Genomic DNA, 19,741 nt, shown 5'->3' with positions numbered 1-19,741 from the left:
ATTAAACCATAAAAGGTATTTATTCTATACTTTATTATAAAATATTTTAATGATATTTAATACATACTCTGCACTATATATATATATATAATATGAATACTGGAGAAGAAAAAAGAGATAATAAGGGGAAAACCCAAAAGAAGAAAGAAAGATGAAAATTTGGGCTTGAATTTCTTTCCAAATTGGAGAGAAGTAAAACAAATGGGTGTTTTGATCATGGGAGTTACAGAGAAAAGATTGAAATGTCTTCATTTTTTCACCTAATTCCAGCTTTCTAAGAAAACAGAGAGGAAGAAAATAGAAGAAACCTACCTTTTCTTTTCATTCTCTGTTCTTCCTCCTGAAAAACTACATTTTCTTTTCTTTTCTTTTCTTTTCTTTTTTGTCTGAGAGTGAGAAAATATAACATGCAGAAGCACAAATATGAGCACAGAGCAATGGAAGCAGGAGGGAAAGCAAAGCTTCTTGTAATCCTTTTGACCACGACACTTGCAGCTTTAGTGCTTTTATACTTCTCTTGCATTATTAATCCAATTCAGGGGAGCAACAGAGACAAACCATGGCTTCTGCAGCATACTCAGTCCGTAAGAAATTTTCTTCCCTCTGATTGTTATCTGCTTTTCAATTTTCCTTCACTTGAGATTTTATATATGAAATCAATCAATATATATATATATATATAGATATCATAAGTTTTCCTTGTTTTGAGTTCCTCTGTTCTGCATTTTCTCCCCTTAATTTTCTGTTTTCTAGCACTCTGGTTTTTAAAAATTTTCAATTTATATGCTTTCATTTTTACCACATTGTTTTAGGTAAAAAATTTCCCTGCATCTTATTTTAGAAAAAAGTTTACTGTCCAAATTGCAAAATTTCAGAGTAATTTTGTTAATATTTTCAAATTTTTTGTTTGTTTGGGGAGAAATTGTACTATTGCTTAGTAGTTTTTTTATCCAAATTGGGAATTCTTGCTTTGGGATTTTTTTTTTTCTAGCCTTTAGGACATTTTGGATTTGCTAATGATTATTATATAACTTGTGATTGTGGATGGCATTATGATTAATATACCTACCTGCATTTGGTCCAAAGAATAACATAACATTTTCTTCATACAAATTTGGATCACCAAAAATGGATGAGAATATTTTGTGAATAGAATTAATTCTTAAGAAATCTCAAATAGTTATCACGTATAATTTTCGGGATAAACAAAATGTGGATATCAAGAATTCTCAATCCACATTTCATACCAATCGACTTGTTTCGGTTTAACTTTTTCAAAGAGATGATTAATGAAATTAGATTAATAGCGGGATTTACGTTCCTTTGTGGCGCAATAGAAGACAAGAACAATTTAGGCATTTCCTCCTTTTTCCTAATTGTTGCTTTGAATGTTTTAACCAATTCCCTCTTAAGGGAGCCTTTCAAGGCACATGATTTCGAGAAAAGAAAAAGATATAAAGAATTCATGGTAGAAAAAGACCAAAATTTACTCCATTTTTTTTCCGGATTATTCCCATGTGCCTTTAGTAAAAGAAGGACGGATAGGTATTTAGGGAGAATAAAAGAGTCAAAAGTTGTCGTTATTCGATAAAATTCATTTTTTCTCCGGAGTTGGATATCAAGGAGAATGAAAAGGAAAATAAATAAGATACATAAATATTAATAAATAATTTCTATTTTACATGTTATTAACGCCTGCTTTTTTATAATATGTATATATATATATTTAAAAAGTAATTTACATAATAAGGAGAAAATACAATGAAATTTAGTTTCTTTTCTTTTCTTTTTTTTCTTTTATCTCATAAAATTCTTGATTCAAACAAAACTGTAACGATTTTTTCATTAATTTTATCAACTAAATCAAGTTAATAAGATGTCGTTCTTTTGACTATGAATGTAGAAAATTCAAAGTTAGCTCAAAGCACATTTAGATTTAGTTTGCCTTAAAATAAGTTATGTCAAGCCACTAGGACTTTGGGTAAATTCACCCTCTATCTCTCTCTCTCTCTCTGGGAATATTTCTCATTTTTAAAGATAAAAAAGTAGTGCAATCAATCAGATAAATAGTTTTTCACCTCCATTTTTTCCCAAGTTTCGAGTAGAGCTAACCTTAATAGGACTCGCAAATTAATAGCTTAAGTTCTTATCAAGGCAAACTTGCTTGAAATTATGAAGATTGAATTACATAAGCTTGGACTACGTAAGACTTGAAATTGAGCTTGAGATTTTAACTTAATCTCACTCGATTAGTAATTCAAGTTCGTACCAATCTATGGTCAAGTTTCTTGACAATTATCAAGTCAAACTTGAATATGCATATACAAACATGAATCAATCTCAACTTTTTTACTTTTTGGAAAAAGTAAGAGACATAATATTAACAACAAACCAGAATAGAAACGTAAGTACAACCAAACAGCACCATGCCAAAACCATTTTAGAAAATCTCCTAGAACCCTAATACAACCCTTAACATCATCAATTATTTTCTTTAGAATGTGATTAGAACTGCGAGTTGAGTTCAAATTTTTTTGCATTTCTTCCCTTTCAAATTATGTAACCTTATGTTTAGGAGAGACCTTAAATTTAAATTTATGTAAATTTGAATAAATATAATATAAATTGTGTCGAATTTTGTGTAAACTCATTCAAATTCAAATTCAAAATCCGAAATTCATACTCTCAAACGCAATATAAATGCTCGTTTCCCAAGCCAACTTCCTAATAACTAATGTAGCACTATTATCCAAAGTAGCTAAACTTCTAATCTCCACAGCAAACAAAGAAAGAGCAAGCACCCTAAATATGATCAGGCAAAGAATATCTGCTCTCAGTAGTCAATTCTCTACTCAAAAATCTGCATAGAGCAAAATTAGTTCACAACCATTTTGCTGCTCTTTCTAATTGTTAGAATATTACTTTACCTAAAAGTTCAAGCTTTCACACTCCTCTCACACGTGCAGCCTGACAGCACGTAAAGAGATAAGCACGTGATAAATAACACTCATGATAAGGAACCCAATAATTTTTTAAACACCACATAATAAGCGCGGACAAGAAAACTAGAACCGAGGATAACTCTGATACCATGTTAGAATACTATTTTACCTAAAAATTTAAACTATAAAGTTGTAGACCAACAAAGCTTTAACACTCATGCATCCAGTCTGTTCAAACAGCCAGCCAAGTTACAAAGAGCATACTATGGTATTCACTCCCTAAACCAGGTAAGTCTTATACCAAGGAACAATAATTTCTTTTAACCTTATCCCAAGCAGGATCCACTGTGAAGTCTCCTGAATTATTAGCAATCATTACAAGTTCGTTCGGATCAAGATTTTTTCTTGAAAAAAAAAAAAAATTATTTTTCACTATATTTGCTTGAGAAAAGGAAAGGAAAAGAAAAAAGAACAATTTGTTCTAAAATGATAAAAATTGAAAAAATCAAACTTTAATGATCTGTAAAATCAAATATTGATGCAATCACTTTGTATACTTAGTATTTTTTTATTTTTTTTTTCACTTTCCTTGATAAATATTATATTACCACTTTACCTAAAAGGTTAAGCTATGAAGTTGTGGACCAACAATGTATATCAAGCTTTAACAATAATCAAACATAAGAAAGTGAACTCCTTATTTTCCCTTTCTTACCCTAAAAGATTTTTTGAGTTTTAAATGTGGTTAAGAGAGAGACTCAAGTCTCTGTTTAAATTATCCCCATAAGCTACCACCAAGGGCCTTTTCGGTGCCAATTGTCATGAAAAAGAGAGCATCTCTTGCTATAGCCAATGGCATTTTTGAAGGAGCCCTAAGCAATCTCAAGTTATTCCAAAGTAGTTTAAATCAAACCCAAACCCCTCACTGGTGAAATGAGTCACTGCAGTTGTCTGCTAAATCCAGGTTGCTTCATCAAAACATTTTCCATTTCAACCAAGAAAAGGGAAACATTTTCCATTTCAACCAACGAAAAAGAAAAAGGAAACCTTTTTCCATTGAAGCTAATGACTGTTCTGTGGTTTTGTTGCTCAGGAAGTAGCAAGCAGAAAGTTGAGCAAAATGTTAAAGACAGCAGCCATGCAAGATAGAATGGTCATACTAACCTTGCTGAACAGCACATGGGCAGCCCCAGGCTGTGTCCTTGACCTCTTCCTAGAGAGCTTCCAAATCGGCCAAGGTACCAAACGCTTGTTGAATCACCTACTCATCCTCACCACAGATGACCAAGCCTTTCAACACTGCAGCTCCAAACACTTGTTCTGCTTTGACCTCTCACCCCTCAACTTGAAGCCAAAACTAAGGAGGACCCTCTTCTTAACCCACATACTCAAACTGGGCTACAATTTTGTATATTCGGTAAGGTCTGCAATCCTGAGACACAGATAATAAACGTTAGATCATTTTGGTCTTTATGCATTACAATTTTGGCTGCAGGATCTAGATGTGATGTGGTTGAGAACTCCTATACCTCATTTTGATGCTGGGAGAGAACTTTCAATGGCAAGTGATGTCTACACCGGGCATCCTCTGAGCAGTAGAAACAGGGCAAATGGGGGATTGTTTTATGTGAGATCAAACGAAATATCGATCCAGTTCTTCACATACTGGGACTTGGCTGCAGGGATTCTGCATCCTCACCACAATGATATATCCGTCTTTGAGATGATCAAAGGTGATCGGAGCTCCAAAATCATTGAAGCACGTATCCAATATGTTGATGCAGCTTATTTCATCAGCTTGTGCCTGCCAAACGCGAATTTTAGCATGGTGCACACAGTGCATGGTGGCTGCTGTGGCAGCACAGAAGAGAAGGTCCACGACCTCAGGCTTGTTCTTGATGACTGGAGGAACTTCACAGCACATGGTTCACTTTCTTCTTGGAGAGCTCCAAGCAAATGCAAGTAGCAAAGAAGTTTGTTTTGGGGTATCCAGCACCTAAGCTCCTTTCAGTGTAATAATGGGCAATTGGTTTTTTGATTTTTTCTTGTTTTTCTTTTATTTTCGTTTTTTTTCTTCCTTCAGTTTTTGTTCTTTCCCCTTAACAATCCTCTATTTTATTAACAAACAAGAATAGGAAAAAAACAAAAACAAAAAAACAGAACCCAACAAAGACACTGCTGTGCATCATTGTTAAGTATGTCTAACTGGAAATTTTGCAATGTCAAATAGTCACATCATATCCAAGGCCATCATGGCATAACAACTTCACAACTCAAATTTAAATGCTTTCTCCCTTTTATTTGCTCTCTCTCTCTCTCTCTCTCTCTCTCTCTCTCTCTCTCTCTCTCTCTCTCTCTCTTATATCTAGCATCATTGTGATTGAAATTTCAAACAATTTCTTGAAACAACCTTATATTATAAGCGTTATAACATAATTTATCAAGTGATTTCAATGGTAAAACTCATCCTTATATCATAAGAGTCGTCGAAAAAGTAACTTGCAGGATGAAAAGGGATACTCTCCTTATTTCTCCTTTAAACAATTGAGGGCACAGACACAGGCAACTGGATTCATCTCCAACATTGCCACAATACAGCTGAAATTATAGACCTAACCCACCTAGATGCTAATTGGTAATTATACCTCTCCAACTTATTTTCCATTGCTTTGACCTCGAACATCCTCTATCATGCCCTCCCTACAAGCCACAGCTCCAAAATGATGTTAAGCTCCCCAGAACACATCAAGCAATAGAATCCCTAGCATAGGTTCCACAATGCAGTAATTGAACTCTTCAACTAAATTCCCACCAACTTCCAAAACATTTCACTAGCAAAAATTCTAAGAGATTAGCGATTGGAGACAAATTACATGAAATATTATTGAACTACAAAATAATACAGTTCCAACTCCAAAAGTTAAATGCCATAGGTGTGTCAGCTGTCAAAGTAGTCATAGAAAACCAAGAATTCAAATTCAAATTCAAATTCAAGAAACCAATATCCTGCTACATTTCCAAGCAATCAAGTCCACTCCAGCAGCAAGCTTTTTGAAACCATGATTCTTTGGAATCCTATCAAACTCATCTGTTCTGGAGGTGGATTGGCACCATTTTCTTCCAATTTCCTTCATTCATACCCCTCAAACACCCTCCATTCTTCTCCCATCATGTGACGGGGCTTCAGGACCGTATTGGTACAAAAGTGGAAAAGCAAAAAACAATACAGGCGAATATAACAGCCAAGAGGAGGATGACAACTTTATCATCCCAAAATCTCCCTTACCCATTAATCCTCAGTCTTCACACTGTTTTTCTAAGGCTTACAAAGAGGACTATGCTTTTTCCTCCCGAGTCTCAAATACCATTGGCAAAACTAACAACTTTCCATTAAGCAGAAAAAAGAAGAAATACTTGTAAGGAACTGTTCCTTCATGTAGGATTTGGAATCCATTCAATTGTTGGATGCCATGTCAGCACTTGGACTCATAAGAGAAGCCTTGTTAGGTGGGGGTCCAACAGAATTTCAGTGGGCCCAGACAACAATATAACAGCTTGTGAGTGGTGGGTTCAATCCTACATGGAGTATGTTCCAGAAAAGAGACTTCAACAATCAAGAAGCCAAAATGGAAAATTATAACTTTAATATAGAAAAAAAACAAAGAAAAAATGTACTAGGCAATCTAGGAAGAAATAAATTTATTTTTCATTAAGCAGACAAAGCGGACTTACAACAGTCAAGAATCCGAGAATAAAAAATCACAACTTTAGTGCAAAAAAGGAAACAAAGAAATAATTTACTAGTACACAAGAAAGAACACGCCCGTTGGAAATTACAAGAACCAAAGCCTTCATAGCAAAATAGACAGTTTCTCCAAGGAAGAAGATGTAGTTCAATGCAGTCAATAGGGCAGGCCACCTTCAGGAAGTTCCCAATTGTCTTCTTCATCGTCATCCTTGCTCCGAGAGGCTTTCTCATTATTCAGTGATGCAACTCTTGCTTGAGGACGTCTAATTAAATAGAGAAGCATAGGCATATAAATATCAATTATTATCGATGAAAATGTAACTCAAAAAAAATTCTGTAACTGTCTCTGAGACTCATCTTCTTAATTAATAGAAATTATTTTTATAGTGCAGGGAAAAGGGACAAGAAGAACCCCCAATATTACAGGCGCAGAAGGCATAATTTCTCAACAGATTAAAAAAAGCTAATAGGCTGGCAGTTAAGAGTCATGAACAACATATTCCAACAGGAAAAATAAATAAATATATAAAAATAAGATCTGAATACTTTATTTTAAGAATATTTATGTTACATTTGGTCCATGGCATACTAGGAATAGGTTGGAATACAATGAGAATGTAATAAAAACTGTATAAGAACATAATAGTTCAGAAAGAAGTTGTTCATGCAAAAGTTTATGTTATTCCCTACATTCCCATTGAGGAATTGGGAATGGTCATTCCTTGTATATTCATTATCACAGATTCATTGCATTGTTATTTGTTTCATCATAATAACATATTTTTTTGTGTAAACTATCAAATTTCTTTATTATAATCATTCTATTCCTAGGAATAAATATTAAGTGAACCAAACATAAAAAATAGGGTGGGATTGAGGGATGTCCCATGGCAATAGATTCCATATTTTTTTTTATGCATATTGTCAAATAAGCCATACCAAAAAAAGACAGCTACCATCACAAATGATAGTGAAAATATGAGCAAGTGACACTCTCTGAAATTCTATAACTGATCCTACAATGTCATCGCTCCATTTTCTAAAAATGCACAATTCAAAAGATAAATTGTATGCTGTAATGCAAAATCATCTAAAGCATAAAGAAGCCATTTAATTTCCATGCTCCATTTAAACCCATCCTAAATGAATATGGAAAAAGTAACAGGGTTTTAGAGATAGAAGCTTGAGAAGTAGCCTTAAAGCACGTCCAAAGGCCCAAATATAAAAAACATCAAGAAAAACTCTCAAATTCCCCCAAATATTTATCAATTTCCCTTACATAAAGATGACTCACAAAAACATAAAAAGATGACTCACAAAACCAAAACCCACCTAACCAGCAAGGGCAAGCATTGGCATTTTCAAGTATGGAAAATGAGAACTAAGCACATACGACCCAGGGGAAGGGGGGGGGGGGGGAGAGGGTTGGGTAGCTACACCAAACAAACGACCTCTTACAAAGATGTATGGCAGAGTATTATGAATTAAAATGATATGCTACAACTTATAATCAAATCTCTCATAGGGGAAAAAAAGCACTCTGATTGTCACACCCTTAAATACATCAATAATTTGCACCCTCCCGATGAATACATGTTCTGTGGAATTTAGTCGATGAACTTCCTGTCTTTATGATATCTGTTTATAGTATCTCGGCAAGTTTTTTTCTTTGACTAGTTCATAATTTCTGAACTTTTTGTGTATGCAGCACCCACTCTTAATTCTGCAAAAGGTTGACTTGTTGCAAAAAAATAAAAAATTAAAATTAAAATAAAAAATCTAAAACTTTCTCATTTCATCTGCTCTTCAAAACATAGGCACCTTATTGCCTGTGTGTGAAGCTTTAAAATATATATATATATATATATATATATATATATATATCTAAAACTTTCTCATTTCATCTGCTCTTTGAAACATAGGCACCTTATTGCCTGTGTGTGAAGCTTTAGAAAGTCATAACCAATTGTCCATAAGTTATTTGAAAGACATGTCCATCGGTTCAAAAATCGATAGGTTTTTGAAGGTTGAAAGCTTATGATTGCTGGAAGTAGCAACATCTTCCTAAGACCTTTCAGCTCTCTATTGCAGCTGTAAAGGTTTGAAGAACCTATCTGTATGTCTTATCCCATTTTACTATAATTGACATTTAAGAGCTAGATCTCCTAGATAATATTCCTTTTTCCCTTTTTTTTTATTTTGTGGGAGGGGGGGATTAGCCTTAAATGTATGCATACAAGTGAGAGAATGGAAAACTATCCGGTATTAAGGTGAAAGTACACATGGATTTAAAGCTTATGTGCACACTCCATTGACCAAGTAGCCTTCAATGTTATACGATCTATGTCAATCACTGAAGAGCAGGAGTTCCCTCTCATGAACACCACCATTCAAGCCTCCCCTACAAAAAATCCCTCTATATATTGCAACAATGCTTTCAACATTAGATGGAATTTTGTTCTATTATTATTTATCTCGTAATGAACTCAACTCTAGAATCCACATCATGTAAATATGATAATCAATCCATGATGTCATGAGCCAAACTTGTAATGCTTGCCTATGTCCATTTGTCTTGGTGCACATTAGGTGGGTAACTATCAGACCCTTAAGTAGCTTGAGATAGCCAAGGCATACAGCATGGGCAATCCATGTGCCAAGGTAGTAGCTTAAGATAGCCTGTCTAGGTTGTCTTGATATTTTGTGTATTGGATAATCTATCTTGATGAAAGGGAAGCACATAGATGATAAGTTGCCTACTTGACATGGTTGGGGTCATGTTCCTTGACAGGGTTGCTTATAGTGGCTGGTTTGGGTTGACACGCTTAGATGGTTAACTGGGTAATGTCAAGTGTCTCATTGACATATGCGGCTATTGGGACGTAGAACAAATCATGGTTAAGGGGAAACCATGCTTACAAAAGTGTTGACTCATGAGTATACAGTGCCATGTCCAAATGCATGTAGTGTTGACATGTTGGCCAAGTAGGGCACTTACAAGGCAGGTTATCCTTGCATGGTTGATAGACAAGCTTGGCTAGTAGGTAAATTTGTGGTTTGACATATGGGTATGTTTTTAGCCATTTATTTGTGAGCATGACTTGGGTTAGCCTTGTTGGCAAATGCCAGTTATATCCAGCACAAGTTGGGGTTGTCAAATGCAGGCCCTAGGCAGTTAAGGGTGTTAACTGTGTATCAATTTAACATGTGGGTGGCACCCAGCACCAAGGGGACTTGTGCATACTGTTCTTGCACATGTTAATGAGTGTTTTCCTTGTCTTTGAATAAGAGAAAGGGTTGGGACATGCTGCTCCTATAAATTGTTGTTGCCTCATGAATGTTGTTTCAATTGCTATACACTTGCAAGACTTAACCAACAAACCTGTGTGTGCATGACTTTGGCCTAACCAAGTGTGTCACTTGGTATCACATAATGTCAAGTTTGTGTGCTGTGAATTTTGACGCTGTGACAACAACCATCATGTCAATATTAGTCTAGGTTTCGTTCCTTGGGTAGTGTAATGCTTTAGTGAAAAGGGAGAGTATTTGCATGAGATGTTTCCTAGTGCCAAAGTGAGATTAGCATAGAAAGATCTTTTGAGGAGGCTGAGTGTTCAATCAATGCTAAATTCACTAACTACTGTAAATGAATTAGCCTACTATCCTACCTTAATAAACACATGTACATATGGGGATGTGATAATATGAAACTATGAATAGTTTATGGTTTACCTCTCGACTCAGTTTGCTAAATTCTTCCACATAATTTGTACTTGATAATTGTGAACATGTTTTTGAGTTTATAGTTTAATTTATTAGTTAAATCTGAATGCTATAACTAGTGCCATACACCCCTTTACAGTGTGAAGTATTCAACGCATGACACATGGTCTTTTGAGTTTATAGTTTAATTTATTAGTTAAATCTGAGTGCTAATAGATTCCTTAATTTGTTGTCAGCTTATTTTGTTGTATAGATCTTCTGAAATTCTATAACTAATCCTAAATAACGATTGCTCCAGTTCTTCTTTAACGCACAATCCTATAAGATTAATGTGTATGCTTTAACCCAAAAATACCTAAAGCACAAAGAAGCTATTCAATTTCCGCGGGACATTTATATCCTTCAAACTCCACATATTCAAAACACCAAAGCAAAATCTTCAAATTCCCAGAAGAACTTATCAATTTCCCAACATAAAGAAGACCCACAAAACCCAAAACCTTAATTGCGCTGAAAATCACTAACCAGCCAGGTGAAGCATTAGCATTCAAGTGTTTGCGTGCGTGCGTGCGTGCGTGTGTGTGTGTGTGTGTGTGTGTGAGAGAGAGAGAGAGAGAGAGAGAGAGAGAGGGGGGGGGGGAGGTTCTAACCTTCTACGATTACGCCTAGCGGCCTCGCGGGTCTTGCGCTTCCTCTTATCCTGTGTGCTCTCGAAGAACCGCCGGCGCCTGCACTCCTGAATGACCCCAGCCCTCATAACCTCCCTCTTGAACCGGTTCACCAGCCTCTCCTCCGGCTCGTTCTCCTCCACAACCACTTGAACGTTGTACCCCGACTTGAAGAAAAGGGTGTTCGCATTCGCCAGAGAAGGACACACCACCGACATCAAATCCGCAGACGACGACGACCCATCTCTATCTCTCAGAAAATGAGCGGATAACGATGATGCCGATGAAGAAGAGACAGACGGGGGAGCACTAGGAGAGGAAGGGAAAGAGAGAAGGTGGGGCGGAGGGGTTTTGGGCGCTGGGGGTTTTGACGGGAAGAGAAAGGAGATGAAATTGGAGAGAGAAGACGATGACGCAGCCATTGTCGACTGAGGAAGAATACTGTCTTGCACTGGTGCTTGGGTTTTGTGGGTGCTTTTCGTCTGTGTTTGGGGATAGGGGAAAGTTCTGGACCTTCTGGTCTGAGTCACCATTGGGGTCCACGTTCTAATGCAGAAATTAAGGTTTTTTTTTTTTTTTTTGGTACGAACAAGTAAATTAATTAATTTCTAAAACAAATATTACAATATAGGTGTGGATAATTCAGTGAAAATTGAATTAAACAAAATAATTGAATAAATTCAATCAGTTCGATTCGATAAATTTTAAATTTGGTTTGATTTTATATTTTGGTAAAATTAATTATTTGATTTTTGATTTGATTATGCAGAAATTAGATTTTGGTTAACAGATTTAATCAAATTATAAAATTAATTAATAATAAAATATAATTTATATAATTTATAATTAGGGTTCTATAATTATTATATAATTAATAATTAAATATTAAAATATATAATGGTATTTTCTCCATAATTAATTATAATTTGATTCGGTTAAAATTGGTTAATCGAATTAACCGAAAATTCGATTTGATTGAGTAAGGTTCAAGTTAGAAGGATAATTCGGTTGATTCGGTTCTTTATGATGAATAATTAATTAAATTTTTTTGATGAATTTGGTTAATTGGTCGAACCGACCAATTGCACACATCTAACAACGAAGAACAATTATATACCTATTAAAAAAATTGAGAGGTCTTAAATCTTCATCTATTTATTCGTTGCAATTGAAGTTGCTTACAATAATTACTAATACCATCGATAAGAAAATATATTATTATGTAAAGGTGACTCCAAGATAATAACACGATAATAAATAATGAGTAAATATTTAATAACTCATTTAAAAATATTATTAAAAATTATGTAAATTAGTGATATATATTTGTGCGGGTCATGCATTAAAATAAGGGCAAAAAGAATTCACCTCCTCTAAGGTTTTAAAAAAAGACAAAAATCTCCTTTGATGTTTTGAAAATTCTATTGACCTCCTTTGAGGTTTCAAAAAATGCCACAAGTCTCCCCCTGAGGTTTGGTAAAAATACACAAACATCTCCTAAAAAAAAACTTATCTTTACAATAAGATATTTGTGTTTTTTAACTCAAGGGAGGTCAAATTTTTGAAACCCCAAATGAGATTTTTAGAATTTTTGAAATTTCAAGGGAGGTTCCTATCTTTTTACTAAACCTAAGGAGGTCGGTATCTTTTGCCCTAAAAATAAGGTTGAAATTTATTTATTTTAAAATTATATTTAATTAAAGCTTAACTCAACTTTCTATTCTATTTATTTTGAATTCTTAGATTTTCTTGTAAATCATATGACACTTAAAAAGGAAGGATTATTATTATTATTATTATTATTATTATTATTATTATGCTGAGTTGCCTTTACCTAGGGAATTAATAATAAATTTATAAATTATTAATGTTACAAATTTATTACCTAGAAATTATTTTAAATATTAACGTTATAAATCATTACTCTATTAATATTATTACACTTCAACCCATAATTCTTAATTCTTAACAATAATTACTGTGCATACTAAGGAACTAAATAAATTTTGCCTTATTTTTAATCCATCGCTTACACATTTAGTATCCAATATTTTCTCCCTTTCTATTTTTTCTTTTCATAAATAATCACACTTTTATTTATCCACTACTTTGTGCATATTATACAACGAATATGCTACAATTATATAAAATAGTACATAAAAAAGTGTGATGTTTGAGCGATAAGCATATCACTATTATTTTATTTTTTGACTTTCATTTTCATCCAATTTCAAAGAGACGAATCACACTATTATTTGAGACTCACATTGCATTCGCATATCGAATAAATAGATATAACTTCTTAGACTATTTGTGGGGTCTATATCTGTCTCAATTAGGGGTGAGTATTCGGTCAGTGTTAATTAACCGAATTAACAAAAAAAATCCGGTTAAAAATCTCATTAACCGAACCAATCAAAATTTCATATTTAACCAAACTCAAAACCAATCAAATCAAATTTTGGTTAAATTGGTTAACCTATTTTGACTAATTTAATATTTTCACATATATATATATATATATGTAAAATATAAATAATATATAAAATATATAAAAATAAAGAAATTTTTAGTATATATATAATATATAAAATATTTTAATATAATATATATAATTATTTATTATTAATTTATACTATTCGGTTAACCAAATTAATCGAGCCCAAAAACCGAACTGAAATTCGAAATTCAATGAAAATGAAAACTAAACCAAACCAAATAAATTTTTATCCGAACCAAACCGACTAAATTTACTCTATTAATTTAATTTTAACCGCATTATGCTCACCCCCAGTCTCAACTTCTAAGTGTGAACAACTCTAATTTTGTATGATGTTTATGCCAACTCCATTTATCTATTTTGTATCTTTCGCGTCTCTATTTTTTATAAAACTTAAAACTCAATTCTTATTGAAATATTTTGATGATGAGAAATTTTAGTTTAACAATTTTGTTTGATGTTCAAAATTTTTATGACCATTTAATCTCATTCATCAAATTATCAAAATCAATTTATACTCAACACTTCAAACATAATTTTTGAAATTTGAAAAATAGGGAGGACGTGTCTTGGGCTGGGCCTCCGAACGCAGCCCGAGATTGACATGTTAAAATCTATTGGGCCGGGCGAGATTCCGGGCACAACTTTTGGGCCCCACTTCATGAAAATGGGCCCAGCCTTGGATTTATGCAGTAAACCCGTTCCAGAGTCTGGAGGGGAGAGAGAGACTGTGTGTGTCAGTGTGTGTTCAATCGCCATAGCTAGTATCGTGCGAAGAGAGAGAAGCGACCGCCGAAGATCTCATCTCCAGACTGCTCACATTGCGTAAGAACACTCTACTCCATTGGAAGTCTCTTGAATCCCTTCAATTTCTGCACCTTTGTTGTCGTTTCCATGCTACAATTAACTTCAGATTAATCCGAAGAAACAGCTCCCGAGCTGCGAGAGTTGAATTTCCTTTTGATTTTCTAGTTTATTTTGCGCACACTCGCTAGATTTTTCTTTCGCCGTTTTTCGGGATTGAACTTTGATTGGCGGTCCTCAAATTAGGGTTCCCCAATTTTTTTTATTGGTTCGTGCCTCTACTCCTGCTAAAAGATTAGGTCTTTTCATGGGTTTTTAACATCGCTTTTATTTGGGGCGCGCTGAGGACTTCGGTTGGGATCGTGGAACTCATAAATTATTTGCTGGATCTAAGCTTTCCAAGGGTGTGATTTTTCAAGGGTTTTGATTTTTGTGAAATTAGGGCTTTTCAAGGGTTGTTGCGTTTTATTAGGCGCGCTAAATATTTCGGTTGGGATCATCGGACTATGTAAGCTTCCCAAAGGTGTGGGTTTTTTTGGGCGGAGTTTCATTTATTTTGCTGTCTCCAGGTTTGTGGGGTTTTGCTGTGAGAATTATATAGCTTAAAATCAGCATTAGAAAAAATTGGGGTTTTCATTCGCCATTTTACACTAAGGAACGGTTTTCAGGGGCTGTGCAGTTGAAGAAGGTTGGATTTTTCTTTATCGTAGATGTTTGGTTGACTTTCAGAGGCTTGAGTAAAATTGAGTCAACTAATATATTAGATAAATATGTCTGTAAATAACAATAACCCGCCCAAGAGCCTGGGGACATCTTCATCCCCCTTTGGCAATCCCGGAATTGTTCCCCCAACATTGTCTGTTAACCCCACATCCCATCTCCATGGGCAGTCTCAAGCTCAAGCACAGCTTGGGGCTGGCTTTCCTGGTCAGTTTCAGTTGTCCCAGGCTCAAGTGCAGGCAATTGCTGCGCAGTCAAAAGTTCAAGCTCATCAACAAGCTCAAGCAGCCCATGCCCAATTTCAAGCTCATTTACAAGCTCAAGGTTTGTCCCTAAACCAGTCACAAAGCATTGGGATTGGAAATTTAGGTGCAGCTTCTCCTTCCATGATGGCACCTGGGAGCGCAAATGCAAAGCGGGCCATGCAGAAACCCCCAGCACGACCTCCCGGCTCCTCAGCTACCAACACAATTTCACCTTTGAAAGCTATGGAACTTACACCTGCAGCTCGCAGGAAGAAGCAGAAGCTTCCCGAGAAGCAATTACAGGATAGAGTGGCTGCACTCCTGCCCGAATCTGCTTTGTACACCCAGCTCCTTGAGTTTGAGACTCGTGTTGATGCTGCTCTGGCTAGAAAGAAAGTTGACATCCAGGAGGCCCTTAAAATCCCTCCTTGTGTTCAGAAAACCCTCCGTGTATATGTTTTTAACACTTTTGCTAATCAGATGCGGACAATTCCTAAGAAGCCAAACGCTGAGCCCCCTACTTGGACACTTAAGATAATTGGGAGGATTTTGGAAGATGGGGTAGATCCTGATCAGCCCGCGGCTATGCAGAAACCAAGCCCATTATATCCAAAGTTCTCGTCTTTCTTCAAGAGAGTCACCATTTCCTTGGATCAGAGGCTCTATCCTGATAACAATATGATAATATGGGAGCAGGCGCGATCACCTGCTCCTCATGAGGGCTTTGAAGTTAAGAGGAAAGGTGATAAAGAGTTCACAGTGAATATTAGGTTAGAAATTAATTATGCCCCTGAAAAGTTTAAACTATCACCGATTTTGATGGAACTTCTAGGTATTGAGGTTGATACTCGTCCGAGAATTATAGCTGGAATCTGGCATTATGTAAAAGCTAGAAAATTGCAGAACCCAACTGATCCTTCTATCTTTAATTGTGATGCAACTCTTCAGAAAGTGTTTGGGGAAGAAAAGATGAAATTTACTATGGTTTCTCAAAAAATATCGCATCATTTATCTCCTCCACAGCCTATACATTTGGAGCATCAGATCAAGCTTTCGGGGAATAGCCCAGCTGGACATGCATGCTATGATATATTAGTTGATGTGCCCTTTCCAATACAGAAGGAATTGACTGCTTTATTAGCTAACACAGAGAAAAACAAAGAGATAGATGCTTGTGATGAAGCAATATGTGCTGCTATAAAGAAAATCCATGAGCACCGCCGGAGACGGGCATTCTTTCTTGGTTTCAGTCAATCACCGGTGGAATTCATTAATGCTTTGATTGAATCTCAAAGCAGGGATCTGAAGCTTGTTGCTGGAGAACCTAGTCGTAGTGCTGAAAAGGAGCGTCGGTCGGATTTCTTCAGTCAACCATGGTGAGCCCATTTGCTATTTGTTGTTATTATTAACTTATTTTGTTTTTAGTGAATTCCCTAAGCTTTGCTCTTTTATTAGATGGATGCAATAATACTCATTTTCAAAACAGTATTGCTGAGTTTGTCATTTAGAGTTCTAAAAGCATGTTTGGCCCCTGTTTTTTTTTGCACCATCTTCTCCTTTTAAAAAGTTAAAGTCAAGTACGATGCGTTCAACAAAACAACTTGTTCAACTTTCAAAAGCCCCACTTTTCGCTTTTTTTGGGACCTTTTAAAAGTTTTGGATTTGAAGCTGTCTATAAAAGCTAGTTTTTTCCCAACATATTATTCTATTCCATTGTAGTCCTTAGGTTTGGTTTTTTTTTTTTTTTTTTTTTAAAATATTATAAAATTATCAGTACATTAATTACATTATTTTTTTAAGAAGCATATTTGTTTTAGTAATTTTAAATACTTTTAGACACCTTACAACTTTTTTTACTAAACACTCAAAGCAAACTTCTTCTTTTTAACTCCTTTTTTCGCAAGAGGGTCAAATAATTTTTACATCAGTCTCAATTTGCCAGTTTGTTTAAAGTTCCTTTTCAAAGAACACGGGAAACCAAACTAAGCCTAAGATGTCTTGTGAAGGCTTGTAGTGGGTAAAATTATGGTTGTGTGACCTGGATGTCATAGGTTCAAGGCGTGGAAACAGCCTCTTGCAAAATTGTAAGGTAAGGCTCTGTACTATAGACCCATCATGGTCCGTACCTTCTTGAGACCCTGTATACCCGGGAGTTTTGTGCACCGGGCTGTCCTTTTTTTATGGTAATTTATAGGGGCTTCAGTTATTCAGTGCTATTTGAGCTATATCCTGTTAGCTTTATATGTTTGCAGTATCATTCATTCATCATTGCATGCAAGGCATGATTGTTTTAGTACTCTTATGAGATTGCATTCATTGAATATAATTTCTTTGTTCACAAAAAAAAAATTTAATAGGGTTGAAGATGCCGTGATCCGATATATGAATCGAAAGTCAGCAGGAGGCGGTGATGCTCCTGGAAGCGCATGAGCGGTAGGCAGCTGCAGAAAGTGATGCTTCTGAATTGTAGGGCCAATATACATTGTCAATCCCGCTGCTTGATTCTCATCCATACATCTTTTTTTCATCCTGTCAAGAAGTTGGAAAGATACATTGGACCTGATTTGATGCCTGTGGAACAAGAACACTGTTTTGGCCATCTAGCAGTAAAATGCTCCTTCTACTTGCTCAGGTTCCTGATATTTTGATAATGGTTGCTTTGATTTATAAATGATTGACTAGTAGGTGCTCTGCAGTGCCTGTTTTGCATCAGTCTGTATTCTGGATATTGAAATATTATGTATGTAGAAATCTCCTACTAAAGAAGAAACTATCAATGTAGAAATCAAATGTGCTCATTCATCAACTGTTATACAAGTTAGCAAGGTCATTTCCATATGATGCGGATACCCCATCGTCCAGTGCTCTTCTATGTGTCGTCTCTACCCTGGCTAGGGTGTTTCTATTTTATCAGCTTACCCATCTACTTGACTTTACATTTGGAGAAACTATGGCATGTGTCAGACTGCATCAATACATATATTGCATACATCATCACCATTCATTCAATGATATCGCATGGACCCCACCAATGTAAGCTGATGGGACCTTACAAATGGATGGCCATGACGTATTACATGCGGCAACATCCCTTGGACTTGAGCTTGCTGTGTTTTACATTATTCGAGGCCCTGTTGCATTATAGTGCGTGTTGCTGTGCATTTGAAGTTTGGACTCTGAAATTTATAGAAAAGGCATGGACCCTGTATTTGGTAGTACAATTTTTAGCATTTGAATTTGAATTTGAGTGAATTTAAATATAAAACTGTTTTGATCTATGCTTGGAGAAGTCTTCCATTTGAATTTGTATTGGATTTAAATAAGATGTAATGTAAAATTATATTGAAATTTGTCTAGATTCATTCAAATGAAATTCATAAAGACTATTGGGTAATGTGAAAAAATCGCTATCTATGGTTGTGTTGGGGGTGTAGATTTTACGTTTTTTTATTATAATATGTATGAGTTTGGTTTCTATTGTATTTTTTATCTCGATGTATACGAATCGAATCTCAAAAACATGAATTTTAGTTTTTGGATTTACATGTTGGACATAATTTAATATATTTTAATATTTCATCTTGTTCAAATTTATACAAATTTATATCTTGTGTGAATTCGAAAATTATGTTTGGGAATAAAATCCCTGAATTTAGATTCGAATGAATTTGGATAATGTTCAAATTTGAATCAGGATTTATATAAATTTAATAATTTTTAAATTATATTTTATTAAAATAATATTAATTACTAAAACAAATGTGATTATGCCTCCACAACAAGGAAAAAATATGATTTAACATATGACTACAAATAATTTTAATTGTAATTTATAATTAAATTTTGTTTTTGTGACTAAAAGTACTTTGTGCCCGCATAATTGTGCTAGTCATATTTTTAATTATTAAGATTAAAAAAAACACAAAAAAACATTGGTGTTCCTTTGCCTAATGAATTTGTTAGTGAGGCAAATACGAAAACTCAAATAAAGAATAAATTATTTTTGGTCATATTTCTATACATTTTAAGTATAATTAAAGTTACTTTTTATTAAATTAATAACATTAAAAAAATTTAATAGTTTTATTAAATTTGCTTTATTCGATAAAAATTGCTAAAGCAATTAAAATTGCTTTATTCAATAAATTTTTTTGTTGATTTATTATATACTAATTTTTTTAAAAAATTAAGTATTGAATAAAGCAATTTTAATTGCTTTAGCTCGCTTGTTTTCCTTTCCAAAATTGCCCTAATGATTTCTGAAGCTCTCGAAAAAAAATTTCCGACACAAATAAGCGTTGCTAATTGGCGGGCAGCTAATAATAAAATAGAATAATTAATAATAATAAAACACAAATCGCAGTGGCATGCCGGTAATTTAGGCTATTGAG

The 19,741-nt window shown here is 34.7% G+C and overlaps 3 protein-coding genes across 3 annotated transcripts; 2 read left to right on the top strand and 1 right to left on the bottom strand.

Annotated features, from left to right (window-relative positions):
- The first annotated feature begins 236 nt into the window (after positions 1 to 236).
- LOC131168265 (uncharacterized protein At4g15970-like) lies at positions 237 to 5,024 on the top strand. The gene is made up of 3 exons (XM_058127568.1): positions 237 to 584; positions 4,036 to 4,359; positions 4,438 to 5,024. The coding sequence occupies exons 1-3, from the start codon at positions 408 to 410 to the stop codon at positions 4,906 to 4,908; spliced, it is 972 nt and encodes a 323-aa protein (XP_057983551.1). The 5' UTR covers positions 237 to 407; the 3' UTR covers positions 4,909 to 5,024.
- Positions 5,025 to 6,626: 1,602 nt separating this feature from the next.
- LOC131168264 (small ribosomal subunit protein bS21c) lies at positions 6,627 to 11,606 on the bottom strand. The gene is made up of 2 exons (XM_058127567.1): positions 11,064 to 11,606; positions 6,627 to 6,953 (listed from the first exon to the last, which is right to left on the bottom strand). Exons 1-2 carry the CDS (start codon positions 11,501 to 11,503, stop codon positions 6,845 to 6,847), a joined length of 549 nt encoding a protein of 182 aa, XP_057983550.1. The 5' UTR covers positions 11,504 to 11,606; the 3' UTR covers positions 6,627 to 6,844.
- A 2,664-nt stretch (positions 11,607 to 14,270) lies between these two features.
- On the top strand, positions 14,271 to 18,188 carry LOC131168263 (SWI/SNF complex component SNF12 homolog). Its single transcript, XM_058127566.1, has 2 exons — positions 14,271 to 16,726; positions 17,708 to 18,188. The coding sequence occupies exons 1-2, from the start codon at positions 15,156 to 15,158 to the stop codon at positions 17,778 to 17,780; spliced, it is 1,644 nt and encodes a 547-aa protein (XP_057983549.1). The 5' UTR covers positions 14,271 to 15,155; the 3' UTR covers positions 17,781 to 18,188.
- The last annotated feature ends 1,553 nt before the right edge of the window (positions 18,189 to 19,741 follow it).

The sequence above is a fragment of the Malania oleifera genome, chromosome 11 (assembly GCF_029873635.1).
Source record: "Malania oleifera isolate guangnan ecotype guangnan chromosome 11, ASM2987363v1, whole genome shotgun sequence".
NCBI lineage: Eukaryota > Viridiplantae > Streptophyta > Magnoliopsida > Santalales > Ximeniaceae > Malania > Malania oleifera.
The sequence above is the reverse complement of the archived record's forward strand: the minus strand, read 5'-3'. Positions and strand labels throughout refer to the sequence as shown.

Bases quoted from the DNA above. Each gene is read 5' to 3' on its own strand.
- LOC131168264 (XM_058127567.1), bottom strand. From the start codon at position 11,503: ATGGCTGCGTCATCGTCTTCTCTCTCCAATTTCATCTCCTTTCTCTTC. The intron at 6,954-11,063 runs GTTAGAACCTCC...CTATTTAATTAG, and splicing joins GCTAGGCGTAATCGTAGAAG to ACGTCCTCAAGCAAGAGTTG.
- LOC131168263 (XM_058127566.1), top strand. From the start codon at position 15,156: ATGTCTGTAAATAACAATAACCCGCCCAAGAGCCTGGGGACATCTTCA. The intron at 16,727-17,707 runs GTGAGCCCATTT...AAAATTTAATAG, and splicing joins GATTTCTTCAGTCAACCATG to GGTTGAAGATGCCGTGATCC.
- LOC131168265 (XM_058127568.1), top strand. From the start codon at position 408: ATGCAGAAGCACAAATATGAGCACAGAGCAATGGAAGCAGGAGGGAAA. The intron at 585-4,035 runs GTAAGAAATTTT...TTTGTTGCTCAG, and splicing joins TTCTGCAGCATACTCAGTCC to GAAGTAGCAAGCAGAAAGTT. The intron at 4,360-4,437 runs GTAAGGTCTGCA...TTTTGGCTGCAG, and splicing joins GCTACAATTTTGTATATTCG to GATCTAGATGTGATGTGGTT.